At 50.8% G+C, this 15,437-nt stretch overlaps 1 protein-coding gene across 1 annotated transcript; it reads left to right on the forward strand.

Moving 5' to 3' along the window:
• The first annotated feature begins 300 nt into the window (after positions 1–300).
• LOC104295033 (myelin protein zero-like protein 3) lies at positions 301–5,839 on the forward strand. Its single transcript, XM_009894735.1, has 6 exons — positions 301–307; positions 702–862; positions 1,881–2,091; positions 2,747–2,903; positions 3,759–3,822; positions 5,813–5,839. The coding sequence occupies exons 1-6, from the start codon at positions 301–303 to the stop codon at positions 5,837–5,839; spliced, it is 627 nt and encodes a 208-aa protein (XP_009893037.1).
• The last annotated feature ends 9,598 nt before the right edge of the window (positions 5,840–15,437 follow it).

Genomic DNA, 15,437 nt, shown 5'->3' on the forward strand with positions numbered 1-15,437 from the left:
ATGGCGGTAGCTGCGGAACAGGTGTGCCACGGCAGAAACTCGCCCGGGAACTGGCAAACCTGAACAGAAATCTGTGCCTGCGCCTTCTGAGCCTGCACTGCGCAGGAGTCAGCTGTGAGAATTCGAGCCAAACTTTGGGCAGAGTGTCACTGTAATAAATCTTCGTAAGCGCCAGGAGCAGGAGACAGGTGGAAGGGAGGATTTGAACCATGCTCCTGCTAAATGCTGAGCAGGCTGACCTCCTCCCTGACTGAGCATCACAGCAGGCGAACGAGGCAGAAGTTGTTGTACACACTGCAAATGAGGAGTAAGAGTACTTGCTGCTGCAGGGTGTCTCTTGCCCTGGTGTGTGTGCAGGCACTGGCTGTGTCACTCGGGGGCGAGACATGCAGAACTAGTAGTCTAAAGCCCGTACTTTGCAGGGAGCCAGCACATCAGAGAGCCAGCTGATTCGGTTTCTCAGCTGTTTATTTCCCTAGCTAAATATCTGCAGGCTCTTGGTGGTATTTTCCAGATAAATACTTTAACTGGGGCTAGTTCAAATCCTACAGAGAATAGGTTAGGCAAGTTGTCAGCTTTTCTTTGAATTTCATTATGAGGGAGATAGTCACTACTGTGCTTCAGTCTTTGGACTTCGGTTGAGCTGCACATGCTTCGATACCTTTAGGACATCATCACCCCTGAGCCTCACAGATAACAAGAATCTAATTGTTGTCTTTTGTGCTTGTTTCCTCCTAAAGTGCGAGCTTTCATTGGCGAACAAGTATCGCTGAAATGCTCATTCAAATCCAGTTCTCCCATCACGGAGAGCCTGACAATAGACTGGACATACCGTCCCGCCACAAGTGGTCAGATGGAGACAGTAAGTGGAACAGGGAGTCTTTTTCTAGCGGAGACTGACTAGGCCTCTGTGCATGCTGAAAATCCAATGATATTTTTTCTGTTTGCCTTGCTGTGTTTCTTTATCACTTTGGGGTTTGGGACTCTCATCGTCGCCTTCTTTCCCATGTGAAATTGCTTTAGTGTTCTTTGGGCAAAAATATTTTATGTAAATGCATAACAGCATGCTGATGATAAAGTAGATAATTTGACTTTTGACAAAAGTGCTGCATCGTACGCTGTAGCTATGTATAGAATGCCTGCGAAGCATTGGATTGGTGGCTTTCGTGAGGGCAGCTGTACCCTGGTAGTTCTGTTGTGCAGTCTACTGCTGATATATCTTGGAGTGGTAAGAACATGTTTGCAATGACAGTCTGAAGACAGTGATGATGACAGCCTCTAGGATTTACCGGCTGCTGCTTGCTGGTTTTGTTGGCAGCATTTTGAAATCTAAGCATAAATATATAAGTCTGAAAGCCCACTGGAAATCTCTCATTCAAGGTGGAAACAGGAAATGCACATCTTCACGGATTATCAGTGACTGCTGCTGCCTGAAGAGTTTGAACTCTTAGGAGTGTCCTTGTATCTGGAACAAAAGGGTACTGCTTCTATGAAGTGAGGTCTGCTAAGTTTCTACTCATAGGACAGCAAGGGCAAAAGTGCAAGAAGCAAAACCTGAAGAACTGCAATGTTCTGTCTTGCACGAGACAAGGAGGCTGCCCTGCTTCTCAACTGAAGGTCTGCAGAAGGGAACGAGTCGGTCAGAATGGTGATGGTGACATCTGAGAGCTGAGGCTGGTAGATAAAAGCATTGGAGATCTAATGAAATGGGACCGAATCAGAATTATCGAATAAGCACTTGAAAAGGTCTCCTATATAAGAAGCATTATTTCTGACTTCCTAATATGTATGCCTTTATGTTTACAATCCAAGAAGTAGTTTACTTTGCTTTCCTAGGCGAGTGTTTTATTGGCGCAATTCTTGTCTTTGCCTTCTTTTAGATTTTTCATTATCAGTCTGTTCCATACCCAACAACAGTGGGAAAGTTCAAAGACAGGATATCCTGGGTTGGGAATGTTGCCAAGGGTGATGCTTCCATTGCTATCCAAAGCCCAGTGATGAGTGACAACGGGACGTTCATCTGCAGCGTGAAGAATCCTCCAGACACGTACCATAACATTCCCCAGACAATGCTGATAGTTACGGAGAGGGGTAAGGCTCCATTTCACTAGCACGGCCTCGTCTGTGTGATACAGCTGCATCGCAGCTTTGTCAGCATCTTAGAAGCCTGAGCGTCACGTGTGAAATGGGTTCCCTGGAGTTCCACGTTAGAATTTCAGCAAGGGTTACCTCAGCCCTTCTGTCTGAGCTAAATACATTGAGAACGATTGAATTCATTGCGGGCAGGAAGGGACAGAGGAAGCTGTGGTGATAACAGAAATCAAAAGTGTGCATTTGTTAAGGAGTTCCGGTCTCCACATATTGCAGCAGCAGAACAAGTTAAACGTTTAGGAAATACTGGTCTAAAAATAACTGTCACGTCACACACACTGATTCTTAGTAATACTTAGTTTCCTCATCTGCCCTGCGTGTGAGACCTGCCCCAAATTTGCAGCTTAGACATGCTGATGGAACTATGTCGTGACCTGCCTTCCTTTGTCGTTTTTTGCATATAAAGCACCCTGCTGTGTTGGATATGCCATAGGAATCCTACAGATTCAGCGACAAGCTGTTGCAAATCTGCCAGCTCTGTGCTTTATATGAAGAGGCTAACAACCTGTGTCCTGGATGAACATTCGTCACAGAGACTTAAGAAAGCCGTATGTTACTACTGGTACAGCTGCGCTGCTCTTTGTCTTTCCTGCAGGCCTTTCCTTCCAGCTAACTTCAGCTGCGCTGCTGTCCATTTTAGTATTTCTCCCTTCCGTCATTGTGGTCACTCTGCTGTTGGTAAGGATGGGAAGAAAATTTGGAGTGCTAAAGGAGAAAAAAAAATCTGGCTGTAAGAAATCCTCCATCGAAGTGTCTGATGAGTAAGTTCTGGCTGGAAACTAAAGCCTGTATTTCTACTTTGGCCTGTTGAGACAGGCCAAAGGACAGTTTCTCCACTGTTCTTCATTTCATAGCTCTCAGCATCTGCAGTTCAGTCACTGAAATTACTTCTCCTTGAGCATAATTTAGCCAGTGGTCAGAAAGCTTTGGAAAATCCCCACGTTGGAGCATAAACCGAGTGCTGTACATCCCCCTTTTTGTGTGAGGCCATGGAACTGAAGCAGTTTAGGGTTAGACAGTCTCACTTCTGCAATCGGATTTATTTCAGCCTAAATCAGCAAGATATTTTGCTTATGTGGGCTTTGTGTTGCATTTTGGTATGAAGTATCCGTAACAAGAAACCCAAACTGAATAATGGTAACCGGTTCCCCTGTGGTGGCCTGAGCGGAGATGCCAGGTACTGAATGAGCCTTGGGGACTGAATTCCCTTCTGAACTGGAGAGGACTCTGTTCTGGAAAGGTTCAGTAGTGAGAACAATGAGGTAACACTGCTCCTGCTGGAGCTGCGCCTGTTTTTGTAATGAATTCGGTACTACAATTTCTTGCAGAATTGGTTTTTAACACCATGTTCTGATTAGCGGTGTAAGATTTGCCAGCCAAACAGCACCTCTTGTATTCTTCATGGCACTTGAGTCAAATGTCTGCCTTCAGAATAAGGGACCTGACATCCTTCATTCTTTTTGGTTTTGCTGTGCAGAGTCAAAGGCTTTTCATCACAATGAAAAGCCTTCAATTCAGTGTGGTAGAACTAAAATTCATAGTCCGTAGGAGATAAAAGTATGTGTGTTGGGGGAAAAGTCTATCCTAATCTGCTGCTTTTTCTGCAGGCCTGAAGGTACCGAGACAGACAGCTGCTTGGGGAAACTCAGAAACTGGTGTCTGAACTGTGTGGTAAGTGAAAGCTGGTGGGTTTGTCAACTTCGGTGCTCAGAGGAGGTGCCAAGAGCAGCAGAACTTGTCATAACACCTCTGGATGTCAAAGTGTCCCAAATGGCTAGGCTTGGGATTCCGTGGTGTTTTCCGCTTATGGGCGATAGGGGGTTAGAACTGCTGGTCATACTGCATTACTGGTAGGGGAAGTTATCTTCAGATCCACCAAACTGACTTTTCTTTTGACTATTGAAATCAAAGCTGACATTTTAGGATGAAAATTCAGAAGTTTAAGTGCTAGCTACTATGCTGCAGGGTTTCTTCACAGGCTCTGCAAAACCGGTTTGGGGTTTGGCAGCGCTGTGGTGGGGAATGGAGGCAGTGATGCCACATTCCACTGTTTCTTGCAAAGTTGGTAGTGTGCAGCCTTGCCTCTTTTCTGGGCATCTTCCTACTTACACTGTTTTCGTGACAACACGATATTGCTAAACTCTTGTGGTTTGTTTGTTTCTGGCCTTTTGTTTGTTTTGTTTTGTGAAGCAGTGGTTGTCTTCTAATTCTGCTGGTTCGCTTGCTACCCTGTCAGCAAGCTTCTGTTAATCAGATGTGTTGTGCTGGAACTCCTGAATGTTTTTGCCACCTGCTGTCCTTGTTTTGTAAAGCGTGCATCCAATTTCTGTGTGCAGGCATTAGCAGCCACAGCTGTAAGTGTGGCACATTCCAGAGTAAGCTCACTAATATGCCTAATTTGAGAGTGTTTTCATTTGTTCCTGATGTCCTATAGAGCAAGCTACCTCAGATGCACCTTTACATCCTTTATACACGGTCAGGAAGTATGTTAAGGAGGTTTTAAATATGTGTTGCTTGATTCAATATTCTAATGTCAGTGATTTAAAATGCAATAAGTGCGTGATAGGTGTGTGCTGATGGTTTCTACGCGTTATTAGATACAGAATGAAAAACGAGCAATTACCCAAGTTACGTAGGAAATATTTACGATTCTACATAAGACACAGCAGTTACAATGCAGCAGTACCTAGAAAAAGTTTTGAGAGGTGCAGAAAGCAGAAAATGCTTTATGCAAAAGGGAGAGTTGCCACGGGAGACGGAAAGGCTGTTGCAGGTGACATGCTGGGGAGCAGGGAGGCACCATCGCTTTACTGCAGGGGGCGCGATGGGAGAGGATGGGAGCCCCAAATGTTGTCAGACAGTTGGAGACTTTAGAAATTGAAAAATGTCTTCTCATCCTTTGAGAGGAGGGAAATTTGAATGCTATAATCCTGCTGCTTTCATGTCAAGTATTTTTTCATCTGGTTGATACTTTGCTCTCTCACATCAAATATTTAGCTTACCAAGTCTCTGAACATCCTGTCTCACTCACTTCAATGATTCTACATTTTTGAGGTTTCTGTAATGTACTTTTTCAAGCTTAATATGTTACCAAATAATTAAAATTGCAAAGCCAGTGAAAATCTGTTTGGACTTAAAATGGCTGGAAAGGTAGTGAGATTTTCCCTTATAGAGCTGTTACATTTGCGTTGCTTTCAAGTTGAGAGCTGCAGAGCTGAATTGTGGGGACGCCATCGAATGATTACTGTGGTTAAAACAATAGACGATGGGGATCTGAAAGTATGTGGTTGGTCGTAGCTGAAAAACAAGAACTAGTGCTGCACCAGACCTCCTCTGTAGGTTGTGCTTTTTCAGAGGACGGCTGTCAGCACTTTATGGTTTGTCTTTTGCTTGAGCTTTAGCTGCTCCTTCTCTTAAAACACACTTCACGTGATGGTTCTGTGGTGGCAATTCACCTGTGTATCTGTGATAAGTCAAGCAGATTTAGCTGCAAATGCTGATAGAAACTGCAAGTCCTATGGCTTATTCAAGCACAGCAGCATTTTGGAAAGCATTTTAGCTCTTATCAGCAGCCTGGCAGACTCACAGTTCTGTTGAACTCAGATCTTGGTTCATGTCTTCGTACATAGTCTCAATTTCTCTCTCTGTACTCCCTGTTTAGGACACGGATGAGGAAGACCCATACTGATGAAAGACCAAAGCTATGGATAAAGAACAAAATTACAGCACTGAAAATCATGGCTAGATAGGTACGAAGGCTGCTGGATAACCAGTGCGGATTGAAGGACCTGCTCTAATATTGGAAGAATAATGCCAATGGGATAATTCACTTTGATTTAAGAACAAAATAATGAGTTTTGCATTCTTTCTAATTTATTGAGGGGGGGAATATCTTAACCTCACTTCTCCGGTGCCTACAGAAACCTCAGTGCCTACAGCTGCACAGCCTGTTTCCTACCAGCGGTCTGATAATGCGTGTTTCTTAGTTTGGTTGCAAATTTGTTTCCTTTCTTATTGGTGACATCCCTCCTTTCCTGCGCCCTTGAATTTGAATTGCTTGAAGCACAGGCTGCTCCAGAATGACGTCAGCTCTCCAAGGGGATCAGCATTGGGCACTGACAATGTTTTCTTCTCATTTTTTTTGGAACGTATTTGCAAAGGACTTAAACAAGTTTGATTAAGTTGGTATATGGCCTCCTTTGTCTTGGAGCGAAGAGAACCTACTGCTTTATAAGTGTTTGTTGATTTAATCTGCCACTTAATTACAGGATCACCATTTTGTTCCTACTGTTTTCTGATCCATTTTTAAGTCACCACCTGTACAGGAATGTTACCTTACATTGTTGTGTTTTATCTTCCCTTTCTTTTTTATTGTTTGTCCAACAGCTGCATTACCAGGTAAATCTTCTACTTGTTGAAGTGAAGCACAATTCATATAAAACTAATTTTTTAAAATCAGAAGTGCAAATGGGGACTCTGTGTCAGGGGAAACATAACCCCATCTACCTCAACCATTGACTCGAGCAGTATCCAAAGGAATGTTCTGCGTTCAGAAGAACAGTCATGTTCCTTCTCTCTTCTTCTAGGTACCCTTTTAGGGAAATGGCTAAACATGCATCATTACTGCCCGGTAAGAAAGAGTACTTTCTCTTTCACCAGCTTTGTCCAGTAATGGATGGCAGAGAGCAGTGGGATTCATGTCTGCTCAGTACCTAAAGAGCTGCTGTTTTCTGCTTCCTGTCTGTATGTGGCATTGGTCAAATAGTCTCCTTTTACATGTGTGTTATAAGTTTACCATTGACTTTGATGTGCCATTACCAATAAATTGCTTTGTTTCATTCTGGACTGTGTATTTCTTTACTTGGCTAAACAGGGCTAAATGTAGTTGAACTCATAAAACTGCCATCCTGAGTTGTTGCTCAGCTATAGAAATTGTCATATGATGATGGGTAAAGGTGTTTAGGGAATAGATGTAACTCAAAACCTTTAGCAGCTCTACGATGGCTGTCAATTGCAGGTACGTTGAAGTTCCTGACTGCAAAGCAGGTGAGTTGTAGATCTGTGTCTCCAGTTAAAAGAAATATATTTTTCTATTGTAAAATAATATGTAAAAACCCTGTGCTTCCTGATGACACAATGTCTCTCCCAACCAAAACTTTCCTGAGAAAGGATGTTGGTGGGATATGCAGCCTAGAGGAAGTGGCTTTGTTGTTCCTCTTTCAGCAATATGTCACTCAAGTTCTTTGTGGAAATTAATGACTTGTTTTCTGCAAAACCTTTGCCTTCAACTGCGACTCCCTTGCAAACAGTGGGCTAGATCCCGGGCAAATCTTTCTGGTGCGATGCTAAATTGCTACCTCAAAGCTAAGAGCGTTATGGATTGTGAATGGTGTTGAGCGTGAGTAAGACTTGACTTTCTCTTCCTTTGCTAGCTGTGGGGCAGTTGCTCTGAACCCGTTGATACTGGGGTAGAGAACAGTGATTGCTGTGGTATTCCAGAGGAAGAGGAAGGATGAAAATGTGCTTTCAAAGTGAGTGTGTGTGGGGGGACGGTGCCAGCTGAAAGCAGTCCATGCGGTGTATCTTGTGTGCAGTTCAAAAGGGAGCAGATGACTACGCTGTGAAAAGCATGTTGACAGTGGCCCTTTTGCCCAAAAGACGCCTGCTAACCTGTGGCCCCTGATAGCACCAGTAGTACGGTTCAGCAAAGTTGCTCAGTGTCGCTTGCTGCCGATACCTCATCAGGAGAAGATCCAGCCTGCAGGAGCAGCGGTTCTTCAACCAGCTCTGATCCCCCAAAACAAACCATGAGGGAGCACAGGCTGCAAAAGGGTTGCTTCCCAAGAATCTCTCTGTTTTTGACTTCTCGTATAATGACTGATCAGATCAGGCTGCCACGACAGAAGGGCTGGGACTGAGCCACATCTTGTACCTGTGAAGTGTCTTCTCCTTATGAAGCTGCATACCCATCATCTGCTCTCGGGCACGCAAATCTAGGGGTGTTCTCATCTCTCCGTAACAGCCCCTTCTGCATTCTCATTTGTACTGCCTTGGTCTAGCTCTTAACTTCCTCTTGCAAGTTGAAAGTGACCACCAAACTCAACCTGAAAAAAGAGACCGAAAACCAAAGACAAATTATAGAAAGACAAGTGTCTTGCACATACAACCTCTAGATGATTTAGCAACCGATTCTTTCAGATACTCTGAGTTAGTCACTGAAGAACCCTTCGTGCAAGAGACAAGTTGACTGCCCCAAGCCACCCTAGGTCAGTTTTTTTTGCCGTATTTACTTTTTTTTGTTTGTTTTTCCTGAGAAGAGGAATAGGGAAACATAGAAGTGCTGAGGATTCAGATACCGTGTGCAAAAGTAGGAGAATGTGAAGGCAGCATGGTATGTATGTATTTTTTTCCCCCAATCTGTTTAGCAAAGGCAATTATCCTGCAGAAGGATTTGGAAATGTCAGCAACATAATCTACATAGCAGCCTGGGTGAGTGGGTGCTGCCTGCAGCTGCTGCACGCACAGCACCCACTTGCTGGTACGTGTTGCAGAGGGAGCCCCTGCAAAAACGTGTTCCCAGACAGGACCAGAATTTCTTCTGAGAAACAGGGTAATAAGTCCAGGAAGGATCTGATAACAAACAAGCGCCAGAGCCTCAGTAGCTCAGCTACAGAGAACTTTTGAAGTTCTGAGCGTAGATGCCCCAGTATGCAGGCTTCTCTGTGCGGAGGGCTTTTTTTTTAAGCTGGCTTCTATTTTGGGACCCGCACGGGGGTGGTCCTGGGAAGGTGCAGCTCTGCTTCAGTTCTACAGCTTTTGGCAGCATAGCGGGAAAGTAGGATGCTTTGGCCTGCTGCACCGAGACACGCTGCACCAGCTGAGAGCTTTGGAGCTGAGCATGAATTTTGCTGTGTTTGTAGGTCATGTGTGCACAAGCGCAGGTTGTACAGCAAACTGTGTCATGGCAGAGCTGCAAACGGTGCAGGCAGACCGCACAGCTCTCCCCTCCACCTCCAAAAAACCCAACCCCCAAACGGGTCGTGTTTTTTGAAGGGTGGTTTTGAGAGAATTCCAGAAGGCTTGCTGCCACTTCTCGGGGGTTTGGCAGCGGACAGGGGAGGGCAACGAAGGGCAGAGGGGTTTTCATCACTGGCTGCAGGCAACACCACCAGGCACCGACGGGAAAGCTGTAGTGGCCGTTTCTTGGCTAGAACAGGCCCGTGGGTCCCCCAGCAGCTAATTCTGGGCCTGCGATCCCCGTCTGAGCCTGTCTCAGGGTGTTTCTCAGCTTCCTTCGCTGAGAAAAATGCATTTGGAAAGAAAAAGGAATTAGCAAACGTGTCTGGCCATGTAAAGAGATGGAAGCTTTCTTAGGGGCTGGGCCGTGGCAGGGAGGAGGCCTTCCCCACTCCCTGTTTGCGCTCTGCAGAGCCGCAGTAGCCGTTCCTGCCGCTCCACGGTGCGTGCACGGAGCTGGCACGTCCCCTCTCGCCTCCCTGCTGCCCTTTGCGCCTGGCCTTGGTGTCACCATCGGTTCTGCAAGGAGTGCCAAGGACATAGGTGCTGCCCCGGGACACTTGGTGTCCCGGGACTGCAGATGTGTCGTTGTGCCTTTCTGCTCCGCAGCACTGACAGGAACTGCGGATCTCCGAGAGCAATAGGAATAAGGGCAGATGTTTACCTTACACATTTACTCTAAATCCTCTCATAGCTGTTTCCTGGGGTGCAATGTCTGGCACCTTTTCCACTTCCAAGCCTTACCGAAGCTGGTCTAGAGAGCCTCCGACTTGCACAGTGGAGGAAAAATGAGAGAAGCTAGCAAGATCGCAGAGACGATTCGTCTCTTGTTCTCTTTCTGTTCCTGCAGCAAACAGGCGTGTATTGGAAACCGTGTGCTGGTAATGGCAGCCTCAAATTCAACTGTAACGTGCAGGTTCTCCAAGCGGGAGGGCTTCTCTCAATAACTTTTTGCCCTTAAATACGTTTATCAGTTTTGAAGAGGCATGGCTGTGAATCATGGAGCGGAGACACAGCAAGCAGAGTACGGGCTTTTGCTTTTCTCTGATCCACGCGTGAGCACTGGCTGGGGTATTCCTGACGATAACCGCCAGTCCTTCCTCAGGCTGCAGCGTTTGCCTACAACGTGTAGAAAGGAGACGTGGGCTTTATTTTGAGAGATGGTGCAGCAGGTCAAACTGAATGCAGTGACCAAATGTGCCGCTGTCTGAACAGACCCTGAAGGGTTCGAGCAGAAGTTCTCACCGTGTGCAGCACTCCGGAGCTGGAGTGTTATTTCTAGAGTAAGGGCTCTGTGTTTTTAGGACCAAACTTCTCTGAGTATGTAGTAGAAAAAACATCCCGTTGTTTTCTGAGCAGTGCTAACATCTATGAACATCTCAGTTGAGATGCTAGAGACTCGACCCCCAAACCACCGGAAAGATTCATTACTGAGGGGAAAATGCGAAGGTGCTTCAGGCTGAGCCCTCCCCCTGCTCGCTCTCTCTTCCTTTTCAGGGCTCAGAGCAGTCTCAAACCAGAGACGTACCTCGGGTCTACGCTTCACCGAGTTTCAGGCTCCTGGCTGGGATAGGGGCTACCTTGAGAGGCTGAACATCCGGGCAGCAAAGGTTGCGTCCCTCTCCAAAGAACTGAAGAAAGGCTTCTTCTGACCTTGGGGTTCAGTTCGGTTGCAAGTTGTTGGTGTCTTGCCCCAGGGGAAACTGATGCATGCGTCACCTCTGCCGTGCTTTTTAGAGTAAGATGAAGGTGTTGCTGAGCCTGACTCTGGTGCTGACGTGGCTGGGTAAGCTGTAAGTCATTCTGCTGCCTTCGTTTACCTTGCCTGCTTTCCCCTCTGCCTTTGCTGAAAGACCCGTCGGCTCCTCTCCTCCTGCGCTGAGAACTCCTCGGGGTTTCGCAGGCGCCTGGAGCCAGCAGCAGCGAGTGGGCTCCTGGGCACCGGGGTCTTCTCTGGTCTCTGGGTGCAGCGTGTTCCCTTCCCGCAGAGCTCACACATATATCGGCTTCAGATTGCAACGGCATCCCCGGATGGGATCGCGCACTTATTCTGCCAGGCTCCAAGGCTTTAAAAGAACTAGAACTGCTTTGCCAAGTCTAAATACAGGGAAAGGTTTCCAAGGTATTGATTTTGGCTCTGCTCGAGGCAACTGGCTCCCTTGGTCTCCTCCGCTGGCAAATATTTGTCATTTTCAGCTCCACAGCTGGTCAAGACCCAAAGAAACCTGTTTGGGAAGCTGTAGCACTTTGCATGTATTATTTACAGGGCACCAGACAAGTACTTGGTGCTTCGCCAGGGCCCGGCCCTCGGTGGCTTGTGGACAGAGGGAGCGGAGTGGCTAAGACCAGGAAAAGTCAACCTGTCTGAGCAGCTCCCCGCTGAATCAGCTCACCCAGCTCTTGACAAACAAGCGCTGGAGCCTCAGCCGCTCTTCTTGTCGCCAGTGCAGACTCTGGGGCACGCAGGGTTTCTCTTATGAGCCCCAGGGATGTTTTCTGCCCCCCTTGCTTCCCCTTCCTGCCATACACTTCGCAGCCCGCCGTGTCGGCAGCTGCTTCGTTCTGGTTATGTCAGCTCTGGGCTCTTTGATGTTCCTCTGGTTGGATTGTTTGTTTGTTTTTCCCCACTGTCCAGCTTCTCTAGAAACCCTAAGCACTAGTTATGTGGCCAGACAAGTCCAAGGCCAGGTCAGGAGCCTGTGAGCAAGGGGTAAGGAAGCCAAATGGGCAGGTTGTGAAAGAGGAACTGAAATTCATGTGAAGCGGTTGAATCGCCCCTGGCCTGGTGCAGATGAGAGCAGCGCTGGTTCTCCCAGCCAGTGACTCACAGGAACAACCCTGCAGGAGCTGCAGCCCTGGGCTCGCCGACGCGGAGGGCTGGGGTTGCGCTTCCCCACTTCCCTTCTGCGTGGCTTGTTCGGCGAGCGCCGCAGCCCTTGGTCTGGCGGCGGGGAGGATGCGCTGCCCCGCATCCCAGGCACGCCAAAAGCAGGGCTCAGGGAGAGGCTTTGCCCGCACGGGCAGCAGGGCCTCCCCGTTGTGCTCCAGACTGGTCAGTGCCGTTAGCCCCAGGCTTATCTGGAGAGGAGATATCTATGGGGACAGGCAGGCTGCAGCTGGCCATCCTCCCCGGACTCATCCTGCTGTCCTTGTCCCTGGCAGAGCGATGCAGGGGGTCGGCTGGCTGGGTGTTCATGGAGCCTCAGCTTCAAGACGGCGCCGGGGACTCTGTCACAGGGATTGCGCCTTGGACTCCAACAGCTGCAGGGACAGCAGGGGCTGGGCGGTGGAGCAGGGCACGGGGGCAGGCGGCAGGGGAGGGCGAGCGAGGCGGCCTCACCGCTTTCGGGAGGCTGTGGGGAAGCCCGTTTGCCTGGCCCAGACCACAAGATGAGGAAGGTTCCCCCGCGCGGCGGTGGGGCACCTCCACCGCTCCCCGTGGCGCTGCACCGCAGCGCTGGGTGCTGCGTCCTGGGGCTTTCTGCAAGAGCGTGGGAGGGAGCCGGGCTCTCGCGTGCGGCGAGCGCTCCATGGGGAGAGGGAGAGAGCGTGGGTCTGAGGGCTTTTGAGCAGGGAAAGCACATAGGGCAGTGCCCTCCTGCTGGGCTCCTTTCACCTGATGCTGTCTGTGCCCTGGCAGGAAGAGATGGTGTTTTATTACTACAGCAACCGTAGCATCCCCGTGGGCCGTTTCCGAAACCGGACACAGTGGCAAGGGGACATCTCCCGCTGGGATGGCTCTATCCAGCTGCAGAATGTACAGGTGAACGACAGTGGCACGTACGTGTGTGAGATCCGGCTGCTCCAGTGCAGCAGCATCTTCAAGAACCACACGGTGCTGTACGTCAGCCCCACGGAACAGAGAGGTATGTGCCCTGCGACTGTTCCCCTCTCCTGTTGCCCTGTTTTGCCCCACACAAAGGGGCTGCAAGGGTTTCAGGAGGCTCTCGGACCTGCCACCGCGGTTCTTCTGCAGTAGTGCCGGGGTCCCTGTGTGTACCATCCCCTGCCTTTGTGTCTCTCCAGCAGGACGAGGAGCAGCACGTGCCCAGGATGCTGCGGACCCAGGAAACACTGTTTTTTTGCCTGTGGCTGTGGGCTGTGGCTGTGTGGCCGTTGTGCTGTCTTTCCTGGCTGGGCTCTGCCTGAGGAAGAGGTACCAAGGCTAGCTGTGGGTTTAGGGGGCTGAGCAAAGCACCTCCTCGCAGCCGCCCTGGCCAAGCGCTGGCCTGACCTGCCCCAAGCAGGGCTGGAGCTGCGGGAACCAGAGGGGTCCCCTCCCCGGCTGCCGCCGCTGCCCGCAGTGGGGTGCAGGCTCCTGCTGCCCTCTAGTGTCACTGCCCCGGCCCGTCCCCCCTTTGCTCCCCAACCTCCTGGGCTCCTGGCGTGCCAGCAGCGGGGATGGCCTGGCCGAGGCACACGCAAAGGGATCCCGGTGCCCCAAGAGAGGGAAGGTGGGGACAGGAGGAGTAGGCGATGCTTCTTGCTGGAGATGACACCGCCATTGCCTTCCCTCAAGGTCTGCAGCCAACTCGGCCCTGGAGAGGACTGGAAGTGGCGGCAGCAAGAACAAAGCAGAGGTGAGAGCTGAGGCTGAGCTGAGTGGGGGGGAGTGTGTGACTGCCCTGCCCTGCCCTGCCCGGGGACACCACCACAGCCCGCGGGAACCGAAGAGAGGGAGGAGAGGTGGAGAAGGGGAGGGACGGGGCGTGCAGGGCTGCAGGGCGGGTGCCGAGCGTGCTCGCCTGTGCGCACACCGAGCCGTGCCCGCACATGGCCACCCACCCCCCGGGAGGGACGTGGGGCGCACAGGAGAGCTGCAGGCTCTGTGCCGTGCCGCCGGCTGCGTGCATGGGCGGTGGTTGGGACGAGCCTGAGGTCCCACCGTTTCGTTTGGCTCTCAGTTAAAAGGAGGTGCTGGTGGAGCAAATGCTCCTGCAGCAGGCGGATGCCTGGGAGCAGGAAGGCTTGCCAGGGGGAGATGGGGTCCTGGGCCAGGATCATCCTCACGCAGGATGGTTGCTGTCCTGTCACTAGCTAAGGCTATATGTCATTGGGCCACAGAGGCATCTCTGACATGAGGCGTACGGGGCATAGGGCTGGGGATGCTGAGGGAAAGGTTCCCACACTGGCAAAGCACAGGGCTGTCGGTGCCAGTCCTATGACTGCGGTAAGGTTGCCCTCATGTATTTGGGGACCGCTCGGTTCCAAGTGTTCCGATCTCCCTCTCATAGGAAGCGCTTTACTGCTCAGTCCCTGGAGCTGAGGTACCCAAGGCTGAGCAGGATGTGAGGAAGAAGAGGAGAGCGGAGGAGACCTACGTAACCATGGTAAGGATGCGAGCAGCTGCCCCGGGCTGTGCCAGGGGTGGGCAGCACCTGCAGCTGTAGGGCTGGTGTGACCCCCTACATCACCAGCCCCCCAGGATGACGGCATCCAGGGCCTGACCCCTCACTCCCCGCGCCAGACAGCAGCATCCCTTGCCTCCTGCCTGTTCCAAATGGGTGCCGATACCTGTGGCGATACTCACACCCTGTCCCTTCCTCCTTGCAGCGCCCCTCTCCCTTCCAGGAGAACGGCGTCTACGTGGAGCTGGCCAAGAGGGCGATCCCGGCAGAGTGGATGGGAGAGGGGAGACAGGGGGACGGACAAAGCGCGGAACCCCACAGCAGAGCAGAGGCGGTGCTTCCCTGGGCTCCAGTGGGTCAGAAATAGCCGTGCTGGGGGATGCGAGCCCCTCAGCCAGCAGGTGTGTGCAAGACAGCTTTGTTCCTTCGGGCGGGCCGGCGTTCTGCGGCTGTCAGCCCTTCCTCTGAGAAGCGGTGCCGCTTCACTGTGTGCTCCGTGCCAGAGCCACCGCTGGGACATGGCCCACCCTGGCTCTCTGCGGGGCGACCTGGGGAGACACGTCTCTCTGGCTCTTGTCTCCTGGCCTCTGGAGGGGGGCACAGCCTCCACGCTCCAGCTGGCATCCTGCTCCATGCAGCTCCAGCTCCTGAGATAACGATGCCCAAGGAGAGCCCGGGATGGGGAGGAAGGGGGAGATGCAGCGGGAGCCGTGCAGACGTGCCGACGGTACCTTCTGAAGATAGTAAAACTCAGGGAGCCTAGCCTGTACCTGGCTTCCTTTTACCTCCTGCTTGAGCGTGTGATGTCCGAGCGTGCCAAAACCTGCCTGACCCGGGGCCTGGGAGCCCCCGCACCCGCGGGCAGCCTCTCCCGCCGCACCCGCGCTGCCTCCGGGCTGCGCTGAAGCCGAACGGGCGGCG

Source organism: Charadrius vociferus, unplaced genomic scaffold, assembly GCF_000708025.1.
Source record: "Charadrius vociferus isolate BGI_N301 unplaced genomic scaffold, ASM70802v2 scaffold241, whole genome shotgun sequence".
Lineage (NCBI taxonomy): Eukaryota > Metazoa > Chordata > Aves > Charadriiformes > Charadriidae > Charadrius > Charadrius vociferus.

Excerpts from the sequence above, each read along its gene's own strand:
- LOC104295033 (XM_009894735.1), top strand. Across the intron at positions 863-1,880 it reads CAAGTGGTCAGATGGAGACA|ATTTTTCATTATCAGTCTGT; the intron begins GTAAGTGGAACA and ends GCCTTCTTTTAG. Across the intron at positions 2,092-2,746 it reads GCTGATAGTTACGGAGAGGG|GCCTTTCCTTCCAGCTAACT; the intron begins GTAAGGCTCCAT and ends TCTTTCCTGCAG.